This window comes from Lepidochelys kempii, chromosome 4 (assembly GCF_965140265.1).
Source record: "Lepidochelys kempii isolate rLepKem1 chromosome 4, rLepKem1.hap2, whole genome shotgun sequence".
NCBI classification, from domain to species: domain Eukaryota; kingdom Metazoa; phylum Chordata; order Testudines; family Cheloniidae; genus Lepidochelys; species Lepidochelys kempii.
The window spans coordinates 68,206,795-68,234,312 of NC_133259.1; the positions used below are offsets into that span (position 1 = coordinate 68,206,795).

The following is a 27,518-nucleotide window of genomic DNA, read 5'->3' on the forward strand; positions in this document are numbered from 1 at the left end:
AAGAATTTGTCTGGAAATGTCATTAAAAAACCAAGTCATATCAAATCATCAGGAGTTCTCTTTTGGAAGGTAAAAGCAAAATAAGTGAATTAATTGTGAATTATTTTCTATCTTCTTTTGAGTTTTAGCAGTCATACACTGATTGCATAAATTTATCAGGTAGCTCTAATCACCAGTTACAAACTAATGATCATAGATAACGTTCTTCCACAAAGTAACCCTTGGTCCTAATGCATCATTCAGAAACCAGTATTAATAAATAATCCTTCAACATTTTATTTTATACCATCTAACTGAGCACCTTATTCAGCAATTTTACAACCAATGGTCCCTCTGTGAATGGCCATTCCATTACTGGAAATCAATAACTCAAAAATGACAATTTAATGAGCATTGTCACATCCAAACTCAACCTTCCAGTCCTAGCTATAAATTCTACCTGAATGCCTAGTTCTTATTTGATGAAAGCTTTAATCCAATTTTACTGATGTTTTCAAGTCCATTCCCCTTGAGCGTATGGTAATGCATCTGATGATAATACAGATTTCTTGACTATTTGTCAGTAGTACACCAGCAAGTGAAAGGTACATAAGCATGATAAATATTATTGATGTTTGTAAATACCAATCTGATATTAATCTGTTGAGTTTTTTCTGCAAGAAATGTGTTTAATGCATTTGAACAAAACATGGTATCTTACTTACACTCACCAAACAATGATAAATATAAGTAAAAGTTTAATTTAAGCATTTGGTCTTGTTTCCTTTCCAGGTTGTGAAAAGGACATGGTGATTGATATTCTAACACAGCGTTGCAATGCACAAAGACTTATGATTGCAGAGGCTTACAGGGAAATGTATGGCAGGGTATGATGACATCGTTTTGCATATGTCCACATTTATAACTCTCCTGTACTTATTGCTGTTGGCCTTTTCATCAGGTCATTTTCTGGAACCCAATCTCTGGCATGAAGCTGTATCGCCACCTGATTGACAGACAACTACTTCATTTATATGACTATCAATACCTCTGCAGGTTTTAGACTGTCATTTATCATTTATGTGACAGTGGAAGTTAAACATCTGTTTAGACATAAAGAACTAAGAAGGAAACGAGGTAGTGAGTGAACTGTGGGAGAAGAAACTTTCCATGTTCCTCTACTGATCTTACATACATTCTTTAGAAATACCTCTATCTTCCCCTCACCCCAGTTTCTCAAATATAGTTTGTTCTCCTGATTACAATGTGTGACTTTAGGCATTTTACTTAAATTCTCTGTGCCACTGAGTACCCACTGGTACATAGGAAATAAGTTATCTGATAGAGATATGGTGATATGTAAATAATGTTTGTAAGGTGCTTCAAAATTTGTATGAGATCAGATCTGCTCACATCCAGAAGTGATGTGGTACAATTTTTGTGATAATACACCATCACCAATTTTATACTGAAATCCACACACACACAAACACACATATGCTTTTCAAATATGAGAGGACAGAAGCTTGGGTAGCTTTTGTCTTCTGATCAGATTCTATTTTTTAAATATTCTATTTAAATTTATTAAAAGCACCTACCATGAACATTAGCATCTCTTATACATGTCAAAGGAGGCAATATTGCCTAGTGGCTAGAGCGGTGACCTGGATTCTATGCCCAGCCCTATAACTGATCTGCTGGGTGCCTTTGGGCAAGCCATGTTGTCAGTCTGTGCCTCAGTTTCCCCATCTGTAAAATGGGGATAATGATACTGACTTTCTTTGTGAAGTGCATTGAACTCTACAAAGATACAAAGGGCAATGCAAGCGTCAGATTTTCTTATTATATACAAAAAATACACAACTAATGAAAAATCCTGTGATAAAACTGACCAGATTTTCCTCAGTCATAATAAAAATTAGGCCAATAGCTTGAGTTAAATCCAATTTCCCTGAACTCTGGATCACCCAGTCCCCCTCAATCTACCAGCTCACCACAACCCTGAGAAAAGAGATTCTCCTTGAGAAGTGTCTTGATACTTATAGTGGAGCTTCTCGGCTGGGAGGGTGTTCTCCATAAACAGACCTTAACTATTGAACTGATTCCCTCCCTGATCCAAAATTGCCCAAGTTTGTTGATTTTTATAAAGCCCGCCTGTTTTCTGAGATAATGAAGGGATGGAGGGTCAGAAGGAGAGCTGGTATTTATGGGTAGAGGGGAGAACTTTTTGAACTTCATGTTCATGTTTAGTTGGTTATTTTCTGGTTTGCAGGGAGTGGGCTGATGATTTTGTCTGGATTATTATGTCTTTAAACAAAGGTAAAGAAAGAGTTGTAGTTTATTCATTTTGATTTATAACACAAAAATAAGCCATAGCTCATCTCACCTTCCAACTTCTGTTGTTCTACTTCCATTTAATTGAAATCACTAGAACATCAGTATGTACATAAGTGAATTCTATTACCTAGATATCTTAACTACTTTTATGCCTCCTATCACTATACCTGAATACCTCAGTCTTTAATTTATCCATCTTCACAACACTCCTGTAAAGTAGGTAGTGTCGTTATCCCCCTTTACCAAAAGGGAATAGAGACACAGACACTTACACAAAGTCACACAGGAAATCTGTGGCAGAACCTAGGTCTCCCCAATTGTAGGCTGTATCCCTAACCACTATATCATCCTTCCTCTCTAATGTAACTGTAGTAGTTGCCATTAAAGAGTTAGCTTTTGCAAACACTTACTTCACAGTTACCATAACTTCCTTCATTAAGTGTAGTGAAAACTGTGGTAATCTCAGACAGTGTGTGTGGAAATAGTTGGTAACTGAGGTTTAGTGATTTCTGCCGTACCAGTTATTATTTGGGATTGAGTCAACAGTTTTAAAAGATCAAATAGTGTTCGTTATAGGCACTGTAACAACTTTTAATTGTATTTTGTTAAGAAACTGATTTTATCTAATCAAGCTAATCTCATCTCAGGTGTGTGTACAGTCCACAGCAGAAACCCTGTACACAGCACTTCTTTTCATCAAGTCCTCCTCTGACATTTTTCTGGAATATTACCTGCAACTGGAGCTATCATTATAATAAAATAAAAAAGTAAATGATATTTAAATTACTGAACCTATGGGTAACTGGGATATAAATCTATATTATTTCCAGAAAGAATTGCCAGTTCCTTTTTAGGGGATGGGACTTCACATAATGTGGTTTGAGATATTCTGTATTAATGGAGGATAACTCCTGTTATGTCTATTTAATTCAACAGTTTGGATTTCCATTTTAAAATCCTGAAACAAACAACAAATAACAGAACAAAGAATAGATTCCTCTAGGTCAATTTTACCTTAAATTCATCCTCCTTTTCCCACCTCCCAGGAATAGCCTCTTGGCCCTGTAACGTTGATGGCTGCAGGTCTCATGATAAGGAGGAACTGGAAATGTAAAGGAGAATCTCTGCTTTCATTTTTAAAGAAAGTTTTTAGCCCTTTTTTCAATGTAAACAAGTTGCTAATGTTAAAAGGAACAAGCAGAATGTGTGGGGTAGAAAAGAGTCTAACAATACACAAATTAAGTTAAATTAGTCAATTATTGGGTGCATTTTGCTAACCTTCCCTAAAGTCTTTATGCCAACCCTATGTAAAGTGATGTGGAAATGGGGGTCAGTAATTAGTTACTATTTGGTTGAAGGAGCAGGCAAAAATGCTAAGGGTCTGCCACTTCTCCACATCCTCCCTCTCTCTTCCTCATCCCTATCCCATTTCTCTGGTTTATAGCTCTCTCTCATGGAACATGTTCAGCTTTAATATTTTGTTTTGATTTTTTTTAATTCATCAAACAGTCCACTGTGTAGACACTCATATCAACTTCACATGTTTAGACCTCTCTCTAGATCAATTTTTAATCTGGTAGCTATTGTGCTTCCAATAGGATCCTGTTCATATTGACACTAACATGAATTACAAACTGGAAATGGGGCAAATGAAAGGCAGAAATGGATAAAAGCAAATGCTGAAGTTAAACCTTCTGAACTAGCTGGGTGATTCAGACATATCCAGATACTTAGAGATTCCTTTTTACAATTATCCTTTAAGGATTTATCAGAGAGACAATTGGCAATTTTTAATAATGACAACTTAGATTTGTCTTTTCTTATTTTTCACTACTTCTTTCATTCTACCCTAGTTCTGATTGCAGGGGGTAATTTTTAATTGGTCTCCATTTGTATTATTAATCCATATTCCCACAGGCATGCTGTCAGCAGTAAAATGTCTTAATGAATTAATTTCAATTCTCTGTGTGATTTAGTAGTTGTCAAATGTATCTAATGCACATTCAGGGAAGATTACATATTGTTTCTTCATCATAAATTCATTTTTTAATTTGTATGTCTCCTTCCTCATTGCTACTCTGTTTACTAAATTAATTATACTCAGAAATCCTGTGGTTATCTTTAATTATTCTCCTTCTGAGAGATAGAGAGGTTTTTACATTAACTATGTTGTTATTTTTAGTTATGGTTTTTCCACCATCCCCATGGATCTCTTGGTAATGAAAAATCTTCACCAATACACAAAAAAGTGTTTAAGACAAGTTGCATTGGAAGAAACACCCTTAGTAGTTTTGGTTCAGTCCATCAAAAGCAAAGTCTCTATCTTTGAACTGAAAGAAGATATATATGGGGGAGGTGGGGGGACTGACTGGTTTATGGGATTGGAGTCCATTTGATCACTGATTTAAATACAACTTCAGGTCAGTAGGAATCTGGGCCCAGGTCCTCAGAGGTATTTAGGCTCCTAACTTCCATTGATTTCAAGATTAAGGCACCACTGCAATCCACAGAACCCTCACTCAGTTGGAGCCAAAGCTCACTGCCTACATTTCCACAGTAAAAAACTCACTATATGCCTAATCTTCTGCCACAGGCAGGCACCCTGGCTTATCTCATGCCTCAAGCTAGGCAAAGATAGATGGTCTCCTGCCCATCTCACCTGCAAAGCCTGATCCAGTAGCTGTGCTCTGAATCGGGCTCTCTCCACACCAAAGAGCTGGGTGGAGGAGGAGTTAACATCCTCCCTTATAAACTTTAGCCCAGTGCTTAGGACACTCACCTGGGATGTGGGAGATCACAGGTGCCAACTTTTGTTGGCGCCAGTGGGTGCTTGTGCCCTCCCCCCCGGCCCCGCCATGACGACGCCCCTCTCTGCCCCTGTTGGATCCCTCCCCAAATCCCCACCCAGGCCCAGCCTCTTCCCCAGGTGCGCCACTTTCCTTCTCCTTCCCCCTCCCTCCCTCCCAGGCTTGCTGTACGAAACAGCTGTTTTGCGGCGCAAGCGCTGGGAAGGAGGGGGGAGAAGCAGGATGCGACAGCGCGCTCAGGAGGAGGCGGCAGAGCAGAGGCGGAGGTGACCTGGGGCGGGGCGGGGACCTGCCGGTGGGTGCTCTGCACCCACCAATTTTTCCCATGGGTACTCCAGCCCCGGAGCACCCACAGAGACGGCGTCTATGTGGGAGACCCCAGTTGATTTCCCCCTCTGCCTGAGGGAAAGGAATTTTAACAGGTGTTTTCCACCTCACATGTGAGTGCCCTAATCACTGGACTACAGAGTTATTCTCACTCTCTCTCTCATCTACTTAATACTTAATTATTTAGTACAAAGTGGAATGGCTTCAACAAGAGAGATTGAGATATACCCTCTTCCCCCCCCCCCCAAATAATAGAATTGTAGGACTGGAAGGGACCGCAAGAGTCATCAAGTCTAGTCCCTTTCACTCATGGCAGGACTAAGTATTATCTAGACCATTCCTGAAAGGTATTTGTCTAACCTGTTCTTAAAAATCTTCAACGATGGAGATTCCACAACCTTCCTAGGCAATTTATTCCAGTGCTTAAGCACCTTGACAGGAAGTTTTTCCTAATGTCCAACCTAAACTTCCCTTGCTGCAATTTAGGCCCATTGCTTCTTGTCCTACCCTCAGAGGTTAAGAAAAACAATTTTTCTCCCTCCTCCTTGTAACCACCTTTTACATACTTGAAAACTGTTATCGTATTCCCCTCTCAGTCTTCTCTTTTCCAGACTCAACTAATCCAGTTTTTTCAATCTTCCCTAATAGGTCATGTTTTCTAGACCTTTCATCATTTTTGTCACTCTTCTCTGGACTCTCTCCAATTTTTCTGCATCCTTCCTGAAATGTGGCTCCCAGAACTGGGCACAATACTCCAGTTGAGGCTTAATCAGCGCGGAGTAGAGCGGAAGAATTACTTTTCATGTCTTGCTTACAACACTCCTGCTAATACATCCCAGAATGATGTTCACTTTTTTTGCAACAACGTCACACATTTGATTCATATTTAGCTTGTGGTCCACTATGACCCCCAGATCCCTTTCTGCAGTACTTCCTCCTCGGCAGTCATTTCCCATATGTCATAGTCTAGTGGTTCAGGCACTCACCTGAATAGTGGAGAACCCTTCTTCAAATCCCTTTTCCTCTTCAGATGGGGAGAGGGAGAACTGAACTAGGTTCTCCCATATGAGTACCCTAACCCCTGGCTAGTGTTTAAAAGGGAGTCCATCTCCTCTTCATCCCATTTAGTATGGCTTATGTGCTTGCCTAGCTCCAATCTCATAAGAAATAGCTCAGGTATCTAAACCAACATGCTCCAGGAAATGGGTTCCCAGTTGTGTATCGAATGCAGAGATAGGTTCCTCCCTGCAGCTCAGACATAGACGCCTAACTCTGGGAGAGTGGCAGGACTTAGGCACCCCTCTCCTCAAGCAGCTGCTGTTGGCTAGTTTTGTCAGCTCCCTCCCTAGCATGCTGGCTTTTGTGGATCATATTCTCAGGTGCCTATCTCTCTCCATGCATTCTGTAGGGAGCGTAGGCATCTAACCCGGAATTTACAGTGATTTAGAGGTACTTAAAAGTTAGACAGTGTGATGCTAAGAATCTGGGTCCTTTGTGGATCTGGGTCCTGATGCCTGCTTAGTAGTGTATAGGAAATAAGTGAATAGGTATCCACACAATAACACATCACTACTTCAAGTGACAAGCTTTTTGGCAGTCTTAAGAGTTGAAAGCCTCAAACAGGTAAGGAGTGAGTGAGCATGGACATTCTCATCCCCTCAATAAGCACATTATAGATCAGTGCAGAGGCATGCATATGGGGCTGTGGAGAAGCTTCCAGTGCCATCATACTAGTTTTGTTAATCCAGTACCTTTCACAAGTCCTGAATTCAGTTAAAATAAAAAACAAAAAGGGAGAGACATACACTAACTGCCAATAACAAGATTTCTCATTGTCTGGGAGTGAATAACACTGGGGGGGGAAAGTCCCTAGAAATCTCCTATACCCCAAAGAAAGAGTCTATGAAGAGAATCCTTTAGTAGTGAGGAAGAAGCAGTATGTAGTTTCCAGGGGGAAGATTCTCAGCTGAGGGTCTGCCCCAAGAAGTATAACTATGTGATATGTCACAATATGCAGCAATGTTTTTATTTTCCCATGTATATTACAGCTCCATGTTCATTGTTAAAAACAACTAGGGGGACATTCGCTACTTAGCACTTACCCATAAGTCTCATTAACCTTAACAGGAATCAAGTACTGGTATCCAAGAGACAAAAGTCCAGCAAATGTGATAAATGCAAATGGACACATTCACTAAATAAGTCTAGTATTCACAAAGTATAGCAGAGGAAGGGTACTGGAAAATAGGGAAAGATAAGCAAAGATAAAACCTTCCCTCATGTTGCCCCTCTCATCAGGGACAGCTTCTTTGCCATTTTAGATTCCTGACTAAACTCCAACTCTTCTCCCTGACATATGACTAGAGGAATTTTGGGCTGAAAGGTTTATTTCAATCCAAAAATGCTGATTTGTCAAAACAGAAATGTTTTGTAGGAAGGGGTTAGGTTCAACAAATTTTTGTCAAGAAAAGTTCCTGAGGTCCAGGATGGAATGTCAGGGAGGAACGGGACTAAGAGAGATTATAGTCCTGTGGTTACAGCATGCCTCTGGCCTATGTAACAGAGTCCTTACTCCAAATCACTTTGTCTCTTGCTCCGTTTTGCTTGCTGAAGCTGTTACATTTTGTATAAATAATTAACTATTGCTTGAGAGAGTGACTGACTATAACTTAGTGGCTAGGCCACTAACCAGAGATGGAGGTTCAAGTCCCTGCTCAAATGAAGAGTTAATTTTGTATGCACTCCAGAAGCACTCCAGCAAAAGAGATTGAAAGAGTGGGTAAGCAGACTAGCCAATAGTCTGGTGGTTAGGGTACCTAGGTTACAAAAACTCACATTCAAGTCTCCCTCTGCCTGATTTCAGATCATTCCAGGCAAGTGCCATAATCACCAGCCTAGAGTCGCCTATTTTATTTTTTTTTTTCATTGAATAACTTCAAAAAGGTCTTGGTTTCATCCAGATGTGGAATGAGTCCATTCTCAAAATCTTGACAAGTTTTACCAGCTGGGAAAACTGTTTTCTGTCCAGCTCTACATTACAAACCTACTTACAAATATAGTTGAGTACAACCCATAAAATATAGCTGTGGTGACTTCCCGCAAAGGCTGTTTCCATAGACACATCTAAGGGTCTGGGTTCATAAAGATTTGCATACACAAGTTGAGGGAGAATGTGTCAAAGCAGACTGAAGACCTTTTCAAAAATTTGGCCCCAAATGTCTTTTCTTACCAGTGTCAGTCTTTTCCATTTCTAAACATTAGGGGTTTTTTCACCTATGTTCTAATTAACCAACATTGCTGTGTTCTTTTTCTTTCTTGATGTACAGTAGTCTTGCCCATATTATCAACAAGGATATGCACAGCTTTGAGAAGAGTTTTTGTTACTTAACTGTAGCCACAATCCAACCTGCAGGGCTCATCTTTTTATTATATCACAAAAATAATTGCGAGATTTTATTTTTAATGCTTTCAGTGATTAATATTCCACTGCACAGCAAGAGTACCGCAATAATCCTGATTATCTTTTTTCCAAGGATTTGATTATGGACCTGAAAGAGAATCTCTCTCATCACTTCAAAGACATTATGGTTGGCCTGATGTATCCACCTGCATCCTATGATGCCCATGAGCTCTGGCATGCTATGAAGGTGCTTGTCTAACTCAAAAATACTTAGACAATTACTTATAGGCAGTGATTACAACAATTCACATCTGTTTCATAGATTCTTTGACATATAACTGAATGATAAACTGTTAAAAAGGCATTTCTCAGTTTAGTGGGAGAGAAGAAATATTCAGTACTATACAATTTACATGTATTTATATATTAAAGGCAATATAAATAATCTAGCCTTAAAAATACAGCAATCATTTAACAGATAAATATAAACAGATAACTGAAGAAAATAACATATTTCTACAGTATGGTTTCTTAACTGAAAAGTAAGGTCCTGATCCGGCAAACGCTTACACATGTTCTTAGATATGCTCATATGAGTAGTCCCATTGAATCTTTCTCATAAGACTACACACGTGCATAAGGCTAAGTGTTTGCATGATCTGCACCCTAATACCTACCTTACTCTTTTATAAATCAGTGACTATCCTTTAACATTTTAATTTCATTCCCATTTTCAAGGCTAGGAACTATTTTATTGTATTAAGCAGTCATTGCCAGCAAATAAAATGAGCACCAACTTTGTCATTTTTTTAACAGTTGATATCAAGGCACATTTAGAGCTACTGGTATATTTTTAAAATGATGGTTAGCAGTGAGATTATTATAGCCCATTAGTAGCTTCAGAAGTACTATTTTTATCACTATTGACCAGGATTGGCAAATCTAGAATTTTTCTGCATTTGAATCAAGTTTGTGCTTTTTTACACTCTTGTACCTTAATTGTGGAGTCAATGAGATTACTCGGATGCTTAAAATAATGCATATACATAACTCTGCAGAACTGAGGCCTTGCTGGCATACTCTTCTCCTGTTCTAAATGCAGAATTCTCATTGTCATTAACAAGAGCTGTATGCACCTATCAAAAGTAGTATATGTAGCATCCACTCACTTGAATTCAAACTCTCAAACTGAAGTCAACAACCTTGTGGGGAAATGTAATGATTTGCAATCCTACATGGTATGACAGTAATGAAGAAGTATTTCATGTAAAAATCAAGTACTGTTGTAAACATTCCAAAACATACTTTTAAGTAATTTCAAAAAAGAGAAACTGGAAGCACAGCATGTTATTGATGTTCAAATACATTTCAAATTGTCTAAACCCCTAGCACAATTAGGGACAGCATGCTTGATATATGCATTTAATTCTTTACAGAGCCCCACATATTTAAAAGGGCTTTATTGCTCCCTAGGAATGAAATTCATCCCAGTGCATTTTCCCCTTTGGTAGGGCATTGTCTCACTCTCCATGTTGCCTTAGCAATAGGACACTTCACATGCTTAACTTTAAGTGTTAGTGTTGGAGGTTCAGTTTTAATACTAATTACACTAAAGCTAATCAGTAACCCTGAAAAGACTGAAATCAGTACTCTTATTAACACGGAAATAACCCATAAAAATAAACCATGAATTCCTCAAACAGAGACAATCATTCTTTCACAGTCCTTGACAAATATTACAATTGTATTGGAAGCCATTATCTCTACTAGTAATGACCTTGCTTGTTTGCTATTTTTTCCTGGCAGGGAGCAGACATGGAAGAGAACTGTCTTATTGATATACTAGCCTCAAGATCAAATGGGGAGATCTTCCAAATGAAAGAAGCCTACTTAATGCGTATTGTTTGTTTTATTTAAGTATACAGTAGCATATCCTGCAAGGGTCCAATTCTGACTAAGTGTGTTCTGGATATAGTTGCATGACTGAAAGAGCTAGACTTCCAAAGATGAATTCTTAAAGCCAATTGTTTTCCCTCTTTCCTTGTTTCAGGATAATTGTACATCAAAGGCTGAAGCAAAATGTATAAATCAAGTTTAAATTTTTATTGTATTATCATAAAAATATCTCAGTATTTTTAGACATTCAGGATTCTGTGATCTTTGAAACATCTCTCAGTTGAAACATCCACAGACTGATATTTTTGGATTATAACTTTTGGAGGAAGATTAAACTCTTTAAATCTTTAAAGAGAAGGAGGGGTTTTGTTTGTTTGTTCTCTATCTTATAACTATCTCACTAATTCTACAGTAATTGTCATTTTAGGCTTGAATCCACAGTCACTGTTTAGGTAAAAAGTCACTGAGGTTCTTGCTAGCAGCAGAGACCTGATCTTCTTAGGTGTTTAGGCACCTAAAAATGCAGATAGGCACCTCATGGGATTTTCAAAAGTGCATAAGCAGGTTAAGTGAATTAGGTGCCTAACCTGCTTAAACTCTTGTGAAAATCCTTTTGAAGATCTATCCCCACATGAGTAAGCCAATTTATTGCTCATTGCAGAATGAAAAGTGTTAAAAGACTTGCAAATGTCAATATACTGAGTATATCTTTTATTCTAGTTACTCATTGCTGTTTGCAAACCTTCACTAACATTATTCAGAGAATATTTGTGTGTTCTACAAATTACACGTTTAACACAAGTTTGTTGTGGTTTTCACCCCAGAATACAACAATGATCTTCAACAAGACATTTATTCTGAGACTACAGGCCACTTCAGAGACACACTTATGAACCTCGCTCAGGTACTGTACAAACTCAAAATATGTTCTACATTTTTTTAAAATGCAGAATCATCTTCTAATATTGTTGAAGGAGCCTCAGATTTTAAATTGGCTACAATTAAAACTAATCCATGCTCAATATGGTTGAAAAGCTACATTTTTGAAGGGGCTGCAAAAAGGGGAAAGATTAGAATTTAAATTCTTTCATCTGCTTTCACTTTGGTTTTTGAATGCAAGTCAATTGAGTATTTTATTGAACAAGAATCTGAAAATTCCAGCATCTGACCCTATGCTCGGAAAAGAAAGTATCTTCATATCCAAATGAGATTTTCTTTCACAAGCTCTGTTTTTTTCATTAATGGAGTGTACTGTCCATATTACGGTTTGTATGTCACATAGAAAAATGGAGAAATAGCTGGCCTGACTATGCAAGAAATTATTAAACAGATCTTTATATTCCTTCTGTTTTCAAAAAAACATGTTCTTTGTGCTGAAGAAATCTGCCACACAACATGCTGTTTACACTGTGGTTGTACCTCATGCAGGAAGATTGTCAATATTATTTACAAACTTCCTGATCCTGTAAAGTGCTTGAGGGCTTTTTTGTTGAGATATGGTCAATTCTCACTGAATTAGGAGACTGTCAACAGCTCAAAATTGGTGATCAACTCTTTACAGAATCAAACCCTAAAGTGTTGTGCCATAAGGCAAGGGACAGAAGATACTGGGGACAGTAAATACTGTTATCAAAAAGACACAGAGGGGGAAGATGCCTTCATGCTAGTGCCCTAATTAATTTTGTTTGTATTTCAGGAATTATTACATCTTAAACATCTAAATATGTTTAGCGTGAAAACTGAATTAGGAACTTTCACAATATGGGTCAAAAGCAACAGGTGCACTGTCAGAAATCTACATGTACCTTTGTACCTGCATTTGTTTTTACAAATAGGTACACAAATGACTGTTTGCACATGGCAAATGGAGAGCTGCAGTCAGAATGGGCGACTGCACATTTTTATGGTTGCACCTGGACCAGAAAATTTGACTCTATATTAGTATTACATGAAAAAAAAAAAACAGACAAAAAACAAAACAAAAAAACTTCTACATTAAAAGAACACTAGGGTTGACAAGTCAACCAGCCAAAAGTTAGGAAATACCAGGATTAAGGTTTCCTAAGAAATTTTATTTTGGCTCCCTTGTGCATATGCATAATGATATAGTCTTATTGTGTTTTTTTGCCACATGACCCCTTCCTCATTCAGGGCACAGAATGCACAGTGCTCATTTAATAAACACTCAGTATTTCCCTTTATCCTGATTATTCAGCATGTAGCTTCATGCATTATTTAGCGAGTACCATCAAGCCCTGGACATCTTTGAAAATTTTGGTTTATGTGACTTTCCCAGTACCACATAGGAACTATGTGGAGAGGCGGGGGAATATCTAATTTTTCTGGGTGGCATTCAGTTGCTTTAATCATAAAACCATCTGCGACAGTGCGCAGGGAGTGAGTACTTATTGAAAATCTGGGGGAGGGTAGGTGCAAGTTCCGCCCTCATCTAAAGACTCCTCCCCCAGCCTAAGAGGAGGAACTACTGAACCCAGGTCTCAACTGAAGTCAGGGGGCAACTGATGAATAACAGGAATGGGAGTGACGGTAGGACTGCCAACTCTGACTGAAGCTATTCCAGGAGATTTTTTTTCCAACATGACGTAATGTCATTTTCTTAAAATATCCTATTACAATCTCCAGGATTGCTTTCAACTCACCGGGAGATTGATGCCGATTCCTGGAGACTCTAGGCCAATCCTGGAGGTTTGGCAACCCTAAGGGACGGTCACAGGGTCAAAAGCAAGGAAGGTGTCAAGGTTCCTTCCCCAGTCTGAACTCTAGGGTACAGATGTGGGGACCTGCATGAAAACCTCCTAAGCTTACTTTTACCAGCTTAGGTTAAAACTTCCCCAAGGTACAAATTAATTTTACCCTTTGCCCTTGGATTTCCACTGCCACCACCAAACTTTATCTGGGTTTACTGGGAAACGTAGTTTGGACACATCTTTCCCCCCAAAATCCTCCTAACCCTTGCACCCCACTTCCTGGGGAAGGTTTAGTAAAAATCCTCACCAATTTGCATAGGTGACCACAGACCCAAACCCTTGGATCTGAGAACAATGAAAATGCATTCAGTTTTCTTACAAGAAGACTTTTAATAGAAGTAAAGGAATCACCTCTGTAAAATCAGGATGGTAGATACCTTACAGGGTAATTAGATTCAAAACATAGAGAATCCCTCTAGGCAAAACCTTAAGTTACAAAAAAGACACACAGACAGGAATAGTCATTCTATTCAGCACAGCTCTTTTCTCAGCCATTTAAAGAAATCATAATCTAACACATACCTAGCTAGATTACTTACTAAAAGTTCTAAGACTCCATTCCTGTTCTGTCCCCGGCAAAAGCAGCATACAGACAGACACAGACCCTTTGTTCTTCTCCCTCCTCCCAGCTTTTGAAAGTATCTTGTCTCCTCATTGGTCATTTTGGTCAGGTGCCAGCGAGGTTACCTTTAGCTTCTTAACCCTTTACAGGTGAGAGGATTTTTCCTCTGTCCAGGAGGGATTTTTAAGGGGTTTACTGTTCCCTTTATATTTATGACAGAAGGAGACACTGATCAGAGAACCCCAGACAGCATCCTCTGCTCCCCAATGGTGTCCAGGGAACCAGTGGATGCATCCCAGAGAAACACTGCTTGGATATGTGATCTGAGGGAGGAGTGAAAATAGGCCTCACAGTCACAGAGCACCTCCCCATCCAGCATCCTTCTCTTGGTATGGTGGATGGCCACTTTGGCCAGTGGCAGGAGGAGGTTGATGAGGAGGTCTCATGACTTTGTGGGGCCACAGCTGGGGTGTGCATAAATCAGGAGGTGCAGTGAACAGTGCAGCCATAACCTAAGGAGAAGCTGGAAAAGGGGCTGCAGCCTGGCACACTCAAGATACATGTGCACCAGGGTCTCCCTCATACCACACAAGGGACAAGAAAGGTGAACTGCACCAACTACATGCCCATGCTCATGGCTCCGTGAACACGCTGCCAACTAATATCCCCCACGGGCCACAAGACCAATGTGGAATACAGACTGGCCCACCAGAGTTCCTCACCCTCCATGGTGGTAGGAGATCCCACCACTCGACGGCAGGGTTGGACACCAGGGTGAGGAAATGAAAGGTGTGGAGCACACGCGTGTACAGCTATGCATTTTCTTTTCTTTCTTTTTTTTTAAATCAGGGTAGTGCACAAAGACCCCAATCAGGATTGTTAGGGATTGTACAAAAATATGAAGGCCTGGCCCCTGTTCCAAAGAACTTTCAGTCATAGTAAGTCTTAATGATTAAGGCACTGATTCAGCATGATTCTTAAGCATTTTACCCAATTTTAGGCACATAAATAGTCCCAATGAAGCCAAGGTGACTTCTCACATTCTTAAGGATAGGAAAGTGCTTACACACTTTACCAAATTAGGGCCTAATTCAATACCATGTAATTTTAGGTCCTTATCCTGCCAACATTCATGCATGTGAGTAATTTTACATACAAGAATAAAGGGCACTACTCATGTCTGTATTTGCAGAATGGGGGCCTTGTTTGTACAGAATCTTTCATACAAACTTTGAGGAATATTCTCAATGGGTGTAAATCAGCATAGGTTCATTAACTCCAATTAAACTATGCCAATTTATACCAGCTGATGAATATGGCCAATTCATACCAGCTGATGAACTGGATCATTATCTCAAAATGCTCTGCAGAGTTAAACAATAAATAACAGCACATATTCTAGCAGGGAGGAATGGCAAAGATACAAAACATAAGTTCAAGGTTGAAAAGGATGGTTTCTGATGAGGTTCAAAATGAGATGAGGAGTGGATGACAAGGAGAGAAAAAATATTATGTTCCAGATGTAGGCTCTGCAAAAGAGAGACTTTTTCCTTCTAATGTTCAACAGATTTTCTCCCTGGTGATGAAATCCTTGCCACCCTAAAAAGATTGCACAATATCTTAGTTCTTACCCTCATTAAAGCCAGGGCAATTTTTTCTTACAATCAGGACAAATACAAAACATCCTGCCCTATAATCTGCAGTCCTCATTGTCAAAACACATTGCCACAAATATCCCTAAAGAGGCTGACTGTGGATCACCAAATAGTCAGGATCCCAACAGCTACTTATCTCAGATTCTGGAGCCTAAAAAGAGCTCTGGAGAACTCCAACTGCACTGTTTCATAATGCGCTTCTTTGTAAGTTTTTATCTGCGTGTGAATATTACCTTATTTATGTTAATAAAAACAATTGTAGAAAAGTCAGATGGCACTTAATTTAAAATGTTATCCTTTTTATTTTTTCTCTTTTGGATAGTCTTGGAGAATAAACTGGACAATGTTATACATTAAAATAGAAAATTAGATTCTTTCTACCTATTTCTATGTAACCTATAGAAAGGATATCATTCTGTATCAACGGTTTCTTTTTTTAAAATATTTTCTAAAAATTGTATTGGTTTACTCACTATTAAATTCTGGGGCCTTGATCCTGCAATTGATAGCACACAGACATTTATAATATGGGCCAATGGGGCTCTATGCGGGAGCAGCAATCTACATGATTGCCATAATTACAATACTGAGGCCTATAATACTTTTCCATAAGGGAAAAGCATATGTATCCCCCCCGCACTCCACCACCACCAATTAATGGGCAGTGGCAAAATCCTTCAGAAGAGGCAAGCTTCTGGAAGGCTTATTACATCCTAATTAATGTAATGTACTTGGATCGAATTATAATTATCCAGACTTTTAATATGACATGAAGAGTTGATCTATTTTGCCCCAGGTTTTGACATGGATATGAATTAAAATAACATCATTTTCTGGAATTTAAAAATAAGAATATTGATGCAGTTTTTAGGATTCTCCTGATTAAATAAGGCAAGAATAATCCTTTAAAATGTAACTGTAGGGTTTTTTTGTTTATGTAAAGCACTGCTGCTCAGTTTTTATTGTCCACTTGTCATATTTTTCCAGTTTCATATATTCAATCACAGGAAGTCACTACAGCATAATTTCCTTTAAGCAATTTATCTTGTCATTAAGAACTTCATTCTTTGTTCTGTGCAAATTCTTTACAATTTAATTAAAATGTGAATTAACATATTTCCCAGGCAACAGTTGAAAACTGGTCATTCTAGTAGTTGGCAGACAATATATAATTTTAATCCTTACTTTCACTTTTGTAGCAGAATGATTGTCAACGCCAAACTAAAATAAATTGCTTCAAAAACATATCATTAAGGCAATGATTAAGTGCTGTCTGGGAATTATGACTCCTGCAACCTGGGCTTATTTGTATCCTTACACTGTAACTATGATTAAAAGGAGTTACTCTAAAAGACTTTTCTTTTGTTACAACTAAATAAATCTGATCCTAGTGTATTAACTAAATCATATCTGCTTGGTTTACAGAACTGCAAAGCCAAAAGAGCTACGGGAGAATAAACTGTATTCTCTTTTGACTCATACATCATCAAATTTGTCAGGCAACTTCTCAATCTTGAATATTAATTACAGGTGATGATGGTAACATGCAGTGTAAAGCAGATCGATCACTATTTGATATGGCTGATCTTGCAGTTTGGACAGTGAGAAAAAAGTGTGTGGTTTTTTTCCTTGTAGAAAATAGCAAAGTTATATGGACATATCAATGAAAAATAAACTGGAGACACAAAGATGCCATTTGTACAGTTATTTTCCACATCATAACCACATGTTATAATAACTTTATAAACAGGTAATGTCATCTAGTTAGTCACTAATTTTTCTTTTATGTAAGAAAAGGATTAGTTAAAAATGTAGTCCCACAGGGAACCCATCTGTATCCACCTTTACGACTACTTCCTGTCATCAGTCCCATCATGATTCTAGAATTCCTCCACCCTAAGGGAATGGCCCTTGGACAGATGCCATAGCAATTCCAGATGTAACCTCTAGAATATTTTAGGGCTCTATAGACCAGCTCTACCACACACCATTCTTGTGTAAAATCCTGGAATGGATATCTCAGTGAATGAGAAGTAGTATTATATAAAGACCATCTCATTCTCTTGCAGTCATTTTAGAAGAACTAACAGAGGAAAATGTTTTAACATTTTACAGGGAACCCGAGAGGAAGGGTATGCAGATCCTGCTATGGCTGTTCAGGATGCAATGGTAATTACAATCAGCTGTCAGTTTCTCAAAAATAACAGAAAACAAATATGTAGCTGTTTGAAAGTCTTGTTTAAAGGGGTTTGGGACTGATGATCTTTTGCACCTTGTTATTATTTTAATGCCTTAGGTCCTATGGGAAGCATGTCAGCAGAAAACAGGGGAACACAAAAACATGATACAAATGATCTTGTGCAACAAGAGTTACCAGCAGTTGTGGATGGGTAATTATCATCACTTATGAATCCAACTTCTCAGTATTTTAATGTATAATGGAAAGGGAAAATATAGCTTACAGAGACAACAGGCATAATTTTAACTAGGCACACAGAAGCTGAATTCACAAACCAATATTCAGATTCCAGTGCAGTCTGAAACAGGAGCCTGAGCCTACATTCTTTGTGCTCCCAAAACTCCAACTGAAGTTAATGGGAGTTTTGGGTGTACAAGGACTACAAAGCTGAACCCCGTGTAGAACAGATAGTGAAAAAAATGCATCACAGAAATGATAGTTAAGGTGACGGGCTAAGTCTTCAGCTGCACTGACCTCACCAGTGGTGCTGGAACTAGGGAGTGCTCCCACGCCCCCGGCGTGAAGTAGTAATAACAAACACCAAATGCATGGTTTCCATGGTCAGCACCCCCACTATAAAAATTGTTCCAGCACCCCTGGAGCTCACACTCAATTCATCTGGTGGGGGGGGGAGTCAAAAGTGCACTGAAGCCACCGTTCCACTTTTCCCAGTCTTGGGGGGCAGAGAGGGCCAAATACCGCCCCTCCACCCCCCACCCTCCCCAAAAAAAACACCCAACCAAACAAGTGACAGCTGCTGGTTGGAAACATTTTAATGAAACATATTTTTGTCACAACATGGTGTTCCATTGAAGCTGATACATTTTACAGAAACATGTCAATTTTGACATTTTCTATGGGAAGGCTTCTGAGGTCAGTGCGGACTCCCCAGTTGCTCATGTGTAGCGAGAGAGTGAGATGAATCGAAAACCTGACCTTTTCAGTCCAAGAATGGACATTTAGACACAATTCCATTTTGAGAAAATGTTCCAAAAGTTTTCGTTTTGTTCTAGTGTGGAATGAAAACAAATCTCAAAATGGAATTGTCATTCTCCAGACAGCTCTATAGCATAAAGGATGGACTAATTTACTTCAGCTTGTAATGCTCTCCTGGGGGATATTACATCAACAAGGATAAGAAGGAACAACCTCCTAACCCCAATCCACCTCATGGGGGATGGGGGCAGGTGTTAGCATAGAGCTGGCTATGCTATTCTCTACCCCACGCCCCCATGCTAAGAAATTGCCAGATGCCCTTTTAGGACAGCTTTCCAGCTGCTTTGCTCCAAGTACTGGGTTGAGAATCTGTCCCAATCTCTCATTTTAGATTAAGTTTCATTTTGGGGTAATAGACATGTCAAAAGTAAACAGCAACAAAACGGCTGGTTTCTACTCTTAATACAGAATATAAATAAACATATTCATTTCTTTCAAGTTTTTCAGGAGTTCCAAAATATCTCTGGGCAAGATATAGTAGATGCTATTAATGAATGTTACGATGGATTCTTTCAAGAACTGCTGATAGCAATAGGTAAAATAAAATGATTATTTTACACTAGTGATAACTTCTTAATAAATATACAGTATAGTACATCTGGTCCATTAAAAGGTACAAATATAATCTTTTTGTGCTATTTTCCCCACTAGTTAATTTTCATATATGGTGTAGAAACTTTGAACATTTGGAAGAAAATCAACCAACAAGTCTAAGGCTATATAGAAGAAAGGGCATTTAAATTGTATCGTAGGTTGAGGCTAAAAATTAAAATGTGGTCACTGGATTAGGGCTGAGGAGAACTGGATTCTGCTTCTGGTTTTGCTACAAACTTCCTGTGTGACCATGGGCAAGTCCATTAGGCACTGATTCTGCTCACACTGAAACAAATGGCAAAACTGCATGTCTTCAGTGGTGTAGGATCAAGCTCCTAAATTATCTGTGCCTCAGTTTCCCCATCTGTAAAATGACGGTAATCATGGGCAATGCATCACAGAGGCTGGGGGATGCTAACCTTCCCCAAACCTCTGTTAATGCTCCCCACCACGGCCCTGGGGCCAGGCCGTGGCAGGGCTCAGAGCTCCTCCAGGCGGCCAGGGCTTGGGGCAGTTCCGGCGCCTGGGCCGGTGGGCTGGAGATGGCTTGGGCATGCAGGCTGCGGCTCGGAGCAGCTCAGGTGGGCCAGCCAGGATCCATCTGGTTGCACTGGGGGGGTTGGGGCTCCTCTGGCTCTGGCGGAGGGATGGAGAGCCGGGGGTGGGGGGAGGGAATGGAGTTGGGGCAGGGCCTCCAGCGGAATAGGAGGGGTAGGGGGCTAGGCTTCCCGAAGGGGGGTTCATGAGTCGCCCATGATGGTAATAATACTTCCCTACCTCACAAAGATGTCATGTGGCTAAATTCATTAAAGTTTCTGAGGCACTTAGATAGTATGGTGATGAACACCATAAAAAATTTATAAATAAATAGCAAATTATTATGACTGAAAAATAAAACCATGTTCTTAAACTACCAGCATCCTTAAGATGAACCACAGGTAAAGCTGCCCTGCCTGCTGGGGGGAAGGCCCACAGCCAGTACAGAAACAGAGAGGCTCCTTCCAGGTGGCCTGAGATTAGAATTTTATAATCTGCACTTTAAACGGGCAATTCCATAGGATTGAAAATTCTGCCACCTCCCATTGAATGAGTATTGTTAGGTAAACATTTTGAGGAGCACCCCAGGTTTTTTCTAAGGTAGAAGGGGCAACCTGACCCACAGCCATGAACTGTGCAATGTGAGAAAGTTTCTATCAACCAGTATCAACTTGTTTCACTTCAACCCAATAAGCACCCTCAAGATCACATAAACACACCATTGATGCAGTTTTCTGAAAGTCTCTAATATTTCTCCTTTTCTCCATAACATATCTCTCCTAGTTCTCTGTGTTCGAGATAAACCTTCCTATTTTGCATATAGGCTTTACAATGCAATCCATGTAAGTAGCACTATTCTTTCACATATTTTAAACAACAGTTTTACTGTCTCTATTTTGAATGAGTTAGCTCATTTGCTTTAAAAGGGTTAGGGTTTTGATAGCTTCCACTGTTAAAGTGTTGCTTGCTTGTTTTAAAAATTTTGGTAATGTTATTAATTTCAAAGTCATAGTGCTTGATCAACAGATGAGTTTTCTTTCAACACTACTTGTCCGTTAACTGCATTGACTTTTTGAAAACAGAAAACCATCATTTTGTATGGACTGCATCTCCCCCTGGTGTGCAAAACTCAAAGCGCACTTTTTATTCAAGATGATCTATTCTTATTATATGACTTTCCGCTGTACAGCTTTAATAAATATCACTGTGAATGGCATAATACAAATGCTATAGTGTGAAAATACTAATCACCATGTTTTCAATTGGACTCCATTTACATGTGCAAATCCTAATGTTTTTATGCACATTAGCTTAAAAAAATTAATATTGGGTGCAAATGTGGGTATCTGCATATGTAATCAGAAGTATCCACAAATACTGCATAGGGGTAAAAATACCACACATGTGTTTTTCTTCATATTGTGTGCTGCTGTTGTAAATTTATGTAAAGTATTCATGATTTAAAATGTTCAGAATCTGAGCATTTTCATATTTTTTCAAATTCAAATTTGATTCTATTTTCACAAAATTGTTGTGCTAAACCAGGCTCATTTTTGAGTGAAATGTGCCATTGTGCAATTATTTCTTATTTTCACAGTCAGATTAGATTTTTGAGAAAATATATTAAATAAAATTGCAGAAAAAATAAAATAAATTTGAAATAAATTTCTCAGTTTCCTCCTAGTGCCTAGTGATTGATGTCAATGAAATGCTTAGTGATATGGTATGCTGCCAATAGTAGACATTTTAAATCATATTCCATTCCACAGTGCATTAATCAATCAGATTGTGTCAAACTTTTGTCAGATTTCTATTTAGAATATTGCATGATTAGCATCAGTCTGTTAAGAAAGCTTCTAATATTTAGAACTATGGTTTCCGTAAAATCCATAATGGGTTGTCAGAAAGATTTTAGTGCACCCACAAAATAAGAATCAAATCCTGTAAATGCAGCTTTCTGAGTATCCCTTACTACTTTATTCTGTTAGTGTGAATAGCTAATTGATAAATTCAACCTGCCACCTTTAAATAAACCAACATTTGTAATAAGTAAATATTTCCCCTGCAACCTTCAAAATTGTTTGAATTAGTGTTACTGTCCACTAGATGTCACCATTCCTCCAGAAGTGTCCTGAAAAAGAGCACTGTCTAAACCCGAAAGCTTGTCTCTCTCACCAACAGAAATTGGTCCAATAAAAGATATTATTGTGACAGGTTTGGTTACAGAGACCCCCTTGGGACTGTCACCTCACATACTCAAACTGCCTCTGAGCTTGTTTTCCCTGCCAGCTTGGGACTCCAGAACCCTGCCTTGTTGAGCCTGACAATGCTAGTCTGCTGCAACACAGCCCCAGGTCCGAACCACGTCCCGAAAGCTACAGGCTTTAACTGAAAGCCACTCAGCAGGTACTCCAGCACCCAGACACACAGCTCCTAGTGGGATCCAAACCCCAAATAAATCTGTTTTACTCTGTTTAAAGCCTGTACAGGGTAAACTCATAAATTGTCTGCCCTCTATAACACTGATAGAGAGAGATATACAGCGGTTTTCTCCCCCAGGTATTAATCACTTACTCTGGGTTCAATAATAAACAAAAGTGATTTTATTAAGAATAAAAAGTAGGATTTAAGTGGTTCCAAGTAATAACAAACAGAACAAAGTAAGTCCCTAAGTAAAATAAAGCAAAAACACGCAAGTCTAAGCCTAATAGATTAAGAAACTGAATACAGGTAAATCTCACCCTCAGAAATGTTCCAATAAGCTTCTTTCACAGATTAGACACCTTCTTAGTCTGGGCCCAATCCTTTCCCCAGTACAGTTCTTGTTAGTTCCCGCTCAGGTCGTAACTAGGGGATTTCTCATGACTGCAGCCCCCTTTGTTCTGTTCCATCCCTTTTATATCTTTGGCATAAGGCGGGAATCCTTTGTCTCTCTCTGGGTTCCCACCCATCCTTCTAAACGGAAAATCACCAGGTTTAAAATGGATTCCAGTATCATGTGACGTTCACATGTCCTGTGAGACTTCATTACTCACGGGCTGGCACCCACATATACAGGATGGCTTACAAGTAAACAGAGCCATATACAACCAATTGTCCTAGTTGATGGGAGCCATCAAGATTCCAAGCTACCATTAATGACCCACACTTTGCATAGTTACAATAGGACTTCAGAGTTATACTTCATATTTCCAGTTTCAGATATGAGAATGATACATTCATACAAATGGGATGAACACACTCAGTAGATCATAAGCTTTGTAAGATACCTTACAAGAGACCTTTTGCGTGAAGCATATTTCAGTTACATTATATTCACACTTATAAACATATTTCCATAAAACATATGGAGTGCAACATCACAATTATCTCACCCACCTTCATTCTCACCATTCCTCCATGCAGAATCCATCTGAGAAACTGAACAGCTCACGTGATTCATGGTTGGATACAAAGCATTCGAGTTCTAAACCACTGATTAGAATCTGATGGTTGTTCGGCAACCTATGTGAAAAAGGATGGTGGTCTCAGTCTAGTCTTAAGTGGACAAATTACACATAACAAAAGCCACCATCCCACCTGGCATTCTTGTTGGCAGTCTCAACAAAAATGATTAATGACTGAGGCCCTGATTCAGCAAAGTACTTAAGCACATGCTTTAAAAAAAGAAGTAGTAAATACAACTGGCCATTAATAAGATAACACGGAAAAATTTGAAGTGGCGTTTGGAGTACAGATTTTATCTCAGTTACACAGTAATATGAAATGCACTATTCATACACAAGAAAGCTTAGTATAGTAAAACCCCTGTACACTTCAAACTTCTGTCAAATCCAGAATATATATCAAGATGATAATTTGCTCATTTGCACATAATATTAATATATTCAGATAGATAGACTCAGCCAAGTTTCCTCATATCTTTCTCCTCTTTTAGGAGTATGGTTTCCATAATAAAACTGTTATCAGGATTCTGATTGCCAGAAGTGAAATAGATCTAATGAATATAAGACGACGATACAAAGAGAGATATGGGAAATCTCTGTTTCATGATATCAAAGTAAGTCACTCTGTACTTTTCCATGTATACAGTACCTAGTTCAATAGCAGAGTTTCATATATCCATATGAGAGCTTTAACAATAGTAAATGTTGAGTTAATTCTGAATCCTAATCTAATCATTTGATACAAAGGCAGAAGTAACAATATGCTGCCTGAACTCATGTTACATCAGTTCAGTGCCTCTGACTAATTTTAGTAAATGAACAATAAAGATGAGATAATACTTCCCACTAAATTCTAATCACACTTTCATATTATAGGCCTGATTCTGTCCCATCCCACCCCCTCCTGGGGACAGAACTGCCTGCTGGGGAAATACTTTGCAAAAAGTTGTTCCCCTACTGGTATAGAACTTGCTCTATGGTCTTCCTCCATAACCCCCTGATGTGAGGGGGTCTTCCTCCATAACCCCCTGATGTGAGGTTGTGCCCAGATTCAGTTTGGAGAGGGAGGTGATATGGCCAAAGCACACTTTTCTCTGGGTATTCTGAGCTGTAGAACAACCCATAGGTGGTCATACAAGGTTACTGAAGTGATGTAAAATGACCTTTGCAGTTCCCTTGCCTGTGCTATGCCTCTTTTGTTAATCACGTGGCAAAACTAATCTTGGCTGAAAATGTTCAGGTATCCTTGCCACATTCACCATGAAGCACAGTACCAGCACCATGCACTACCTGGGAGCATTTTAAATGTATTTGTATTATTTAGCCTCATCACATCTACCCTAAAACAGTGCTTCACCACCCCTAAGGCCCCTCTTTCATTAATCTAATTAAAGCTGATCCTGCAATCAGTTTGTCCTTGATCAGCATGGACCTGTTTCTATCTTTAACCTTATATACTTATTGTTATGAAGCTAGACTTTCACTTCCTAGCACATCTGTTTCCTTTATAAACAAACAAAATCCTGCATTACTGGTACTCATACTACTGGGAAAAATTCTAATAAACATTCAAAATGAATCTGATGCCAGTCCCATTGAAGTTTTGCCATTAACCTCAATAAGAGCAGAGCAGGTTCTGTGTCTGCAGGATCTAGTCCTTTATTTTATTTTGAGTTATTTTCTTGAAAACATGATGGGCCAGATTTTTATTTGATTTACAGTAATGATTAAGAGAAATCAAAATCATTCCTACTGTGTGTGTTGGGTTTTTTTACATAGCAACCACCAGAAAGAGCTATTTTTCTTGTACTGTCAGTCCCATATCTTCAGACAATCATGAACTATATTGTTGAATTCTTGTAATATGATTCAGTGCAGTAAAAACCTTTCCAATGTTTTTATGATTTTTTTATTATTATTTTTATGAGAAAATATCTACGGCTAAGATTTTCAAAACTGATCAATGAATTTTCAGTGCTCAATTTGAGATACATTAAAAGGACCTGATTTTCAGAAAGAACTGAGCAGCCACCTTCTGAAAATCAGACCTTGTAGGTGCCTCAGGTTGCCCCTTACCCCACCATCCCCCCAAAAAAAGAGAGATCCAAAATTACTAATCACTTTTGAAAATCTTGGTCTAGAATCTTTATGAAGCATTGAAAGTCTTGTGCAAAACCCACAACTTCTCAAATGTCCTCCAGTCCCTCATACACAAAAATGGTTTTCTTGGCTGGGGGGGTGGGGGGGAGAAAGAGGAAAAATTATCATCACAAAAAGATTCTTTCCCTTGCAGCATTTTGCTTCAGGACATTATGAGACAGCTTTACTTGCCATCTGTGCTGGTGATGCTGAAGATTATTAAAGGAAGAAGATAATGAATTTTGAAAGCTGTATGGATCCATTTTTAATAAAAATCCAAGCCAGGCACATTTCCTATAACTATTGGTTATTCCTGCACTATATAAAAAAGTGGACGAATCAATAATAGATATTTTCTAACTTTAAATCTTTTTAAAAACAAGACAAGTGTACAAACTTGTTTTGTCAGGAATATGATTTTTCCCAACTTGTGAAGAAATGCTGTTACTGTGAACTGCATTATCTAATGTCAAATTAATACAATTCTATTTAACTAAAATGTATGTGTATTATTTTGCTTTATGATGGGGTTTACAGACACCACGCCAAGTGAATGATGGAGCAAGAAGGCCCTGCTCCTCCACAGCTGCAAAGCATGCTTCAAATGGAAGACCTGTTTAAAAGGGGAAATTGACGCTCAGGGGGAGGGAGAGAGCAGAGAGGCTGTCTGTAGGAAGGAAACAAACAAGCCAGTTTGTAGCACTAGCTTCTGGGACAGAGGATCCACAGGGGAAGGCTGGACTATGGGTAAGACTAGTGTGGGTAAGACCAGAGGCGGCGAATCATATGGGCCCATGGTGCCTGGGCACCAGTAATATTCCTGGCCCAGGGCCCGGCTCCAGCAATGTTTGAGGCCAGGTCTCTTCCTTGGCCCCACCTTCTGTTCCCGGGCACTCCCCTGGGCTATTTAAAATGGCCCGGGGCCCCCACCCACCACCAGCAGCGGAGCTGAGCAGCTTCCTGCCTGCTTGCTACACATAGGTGCCGGTCCCTCCCTGCAGCTCCTGGGCAGGGTGGGTCTGTGTCTATGTGCACTGCTCCTGCCCCAAGCGCCTCTGCAGCCAATAGAAAGCTGCAGGGGCAGTGCCTGGGGGTAGCAGAGCATGGAGACCTTAGCCCACCCTGCCTAGGAGCCCCAGGTGAGCGCTGCACCCACTCCTGTCCCCAAACTCCCTTCCAGAGCCTGCACCTCTGCACCCACGCCTGCACCCAGACTCCATCCCGGAGCCTGCACCCCAGCCCTCTACACACCTCCCACCCCCAAACTCCCTCCCATAGCCTGCACCCCTGCCCCAGCCCAGAACCTGCACCCAAACTCCGTCCCAGAGCCTGCACCCCCACCCCGTTCCCACGCACACCCTTCTGTCCTCAAACTCCCTCCCAGAGCCTCAGCCCCAGCCATCTGCACACCTCCCACCCCCAAACTCCCTTCGAGAGCCTGCACCCCCACCCCTAGCCCACAGCCTACATCCCTCACCCCCACCTCCTACCCCAGCCTGGAGTTTGCACCCACCACCCAAACTCCATCCCAGAGCCTGCATCCCAGACCCCCTCCACCACCCAAACTCCCTCCCAGAGATCAACATCTCACCCCTTCTGCACTCAAACTCCCTCCCAGAGCCTGCACCCAATCCCCTGCCCCAGCCCAGGGCCTGCACCCCAGACTTCCTTCCCCCCCCCCACAAACTCCCTCCCAGAGCCTTAGGCAGGTCTGGGTCGGAGTTTGGGGGGGGTGGGCTCTAGGCATTCTGGGCACCACCAAAATTTCTACAAACCTGCTGCCCCAGGTAAGACCTGAAGAGAGAACAGGGGAGGCTGGTCTGGTGTACCTGCAAG

The 27,518-nt window shown here is 39.8% G+C and overlaps 1 protein-coding gene across 1 annotated transcript in view; it reads left to right on the forward strand.

Moving 5' to 3' along the window:
• Nucleotides 1-25,905, forward strand: part of ANXA10 (annexin A10) — a 122,711-nt gene extending 96,806 nt beyond the window's left edge. The window contains exons 5-14 of the mRNA XM_073343188.1: nucleotides 772-866; nucleotides 8,984-9,097; nucleotides 10,657-10,747; nucleotides 11,571-11,650; nucleotides 17,847-17,900; nucleotides 18,028-18,121; nucleotides 19,406-19,501; nucleotides 20,881-20,939; nucleotides 24,035-24,157; nucleotides 25,837-25,905. Of these exons, the coding sequence (XP_073199289.1) occupies nucleotides 772-866; nucleotides 8,984-9,097; nucleotides 10,657-10,747; nucleotides 11,571-11,650; nucleotides 17,847-17,900; nucleotides 18,028-18,121; nucleotides 19,406-19,501; nucleotides 20,881-20,939; nucleotides 24,035-24,157; nucleotides 25,837-25,905 (875 nt within the window). The remainder of the gene's footprint in view (nucleotides 1-771; nucleotides 867-8,983; nucleotides 9,098-10,656; nucleotides 10,748-11,570; nucleotides 11,651-17,846; nucleotides 17,901-18,027; nucleotides 18,122-19,405; nucleotides 19,502-20,880; nucleotides 20,940-24,034; nucleotides 24,158-25,836) is intronic.
• The last annotated feature ends 1,613 nt before the right edge of the window (nucleotides 25,906-27,518 follow it).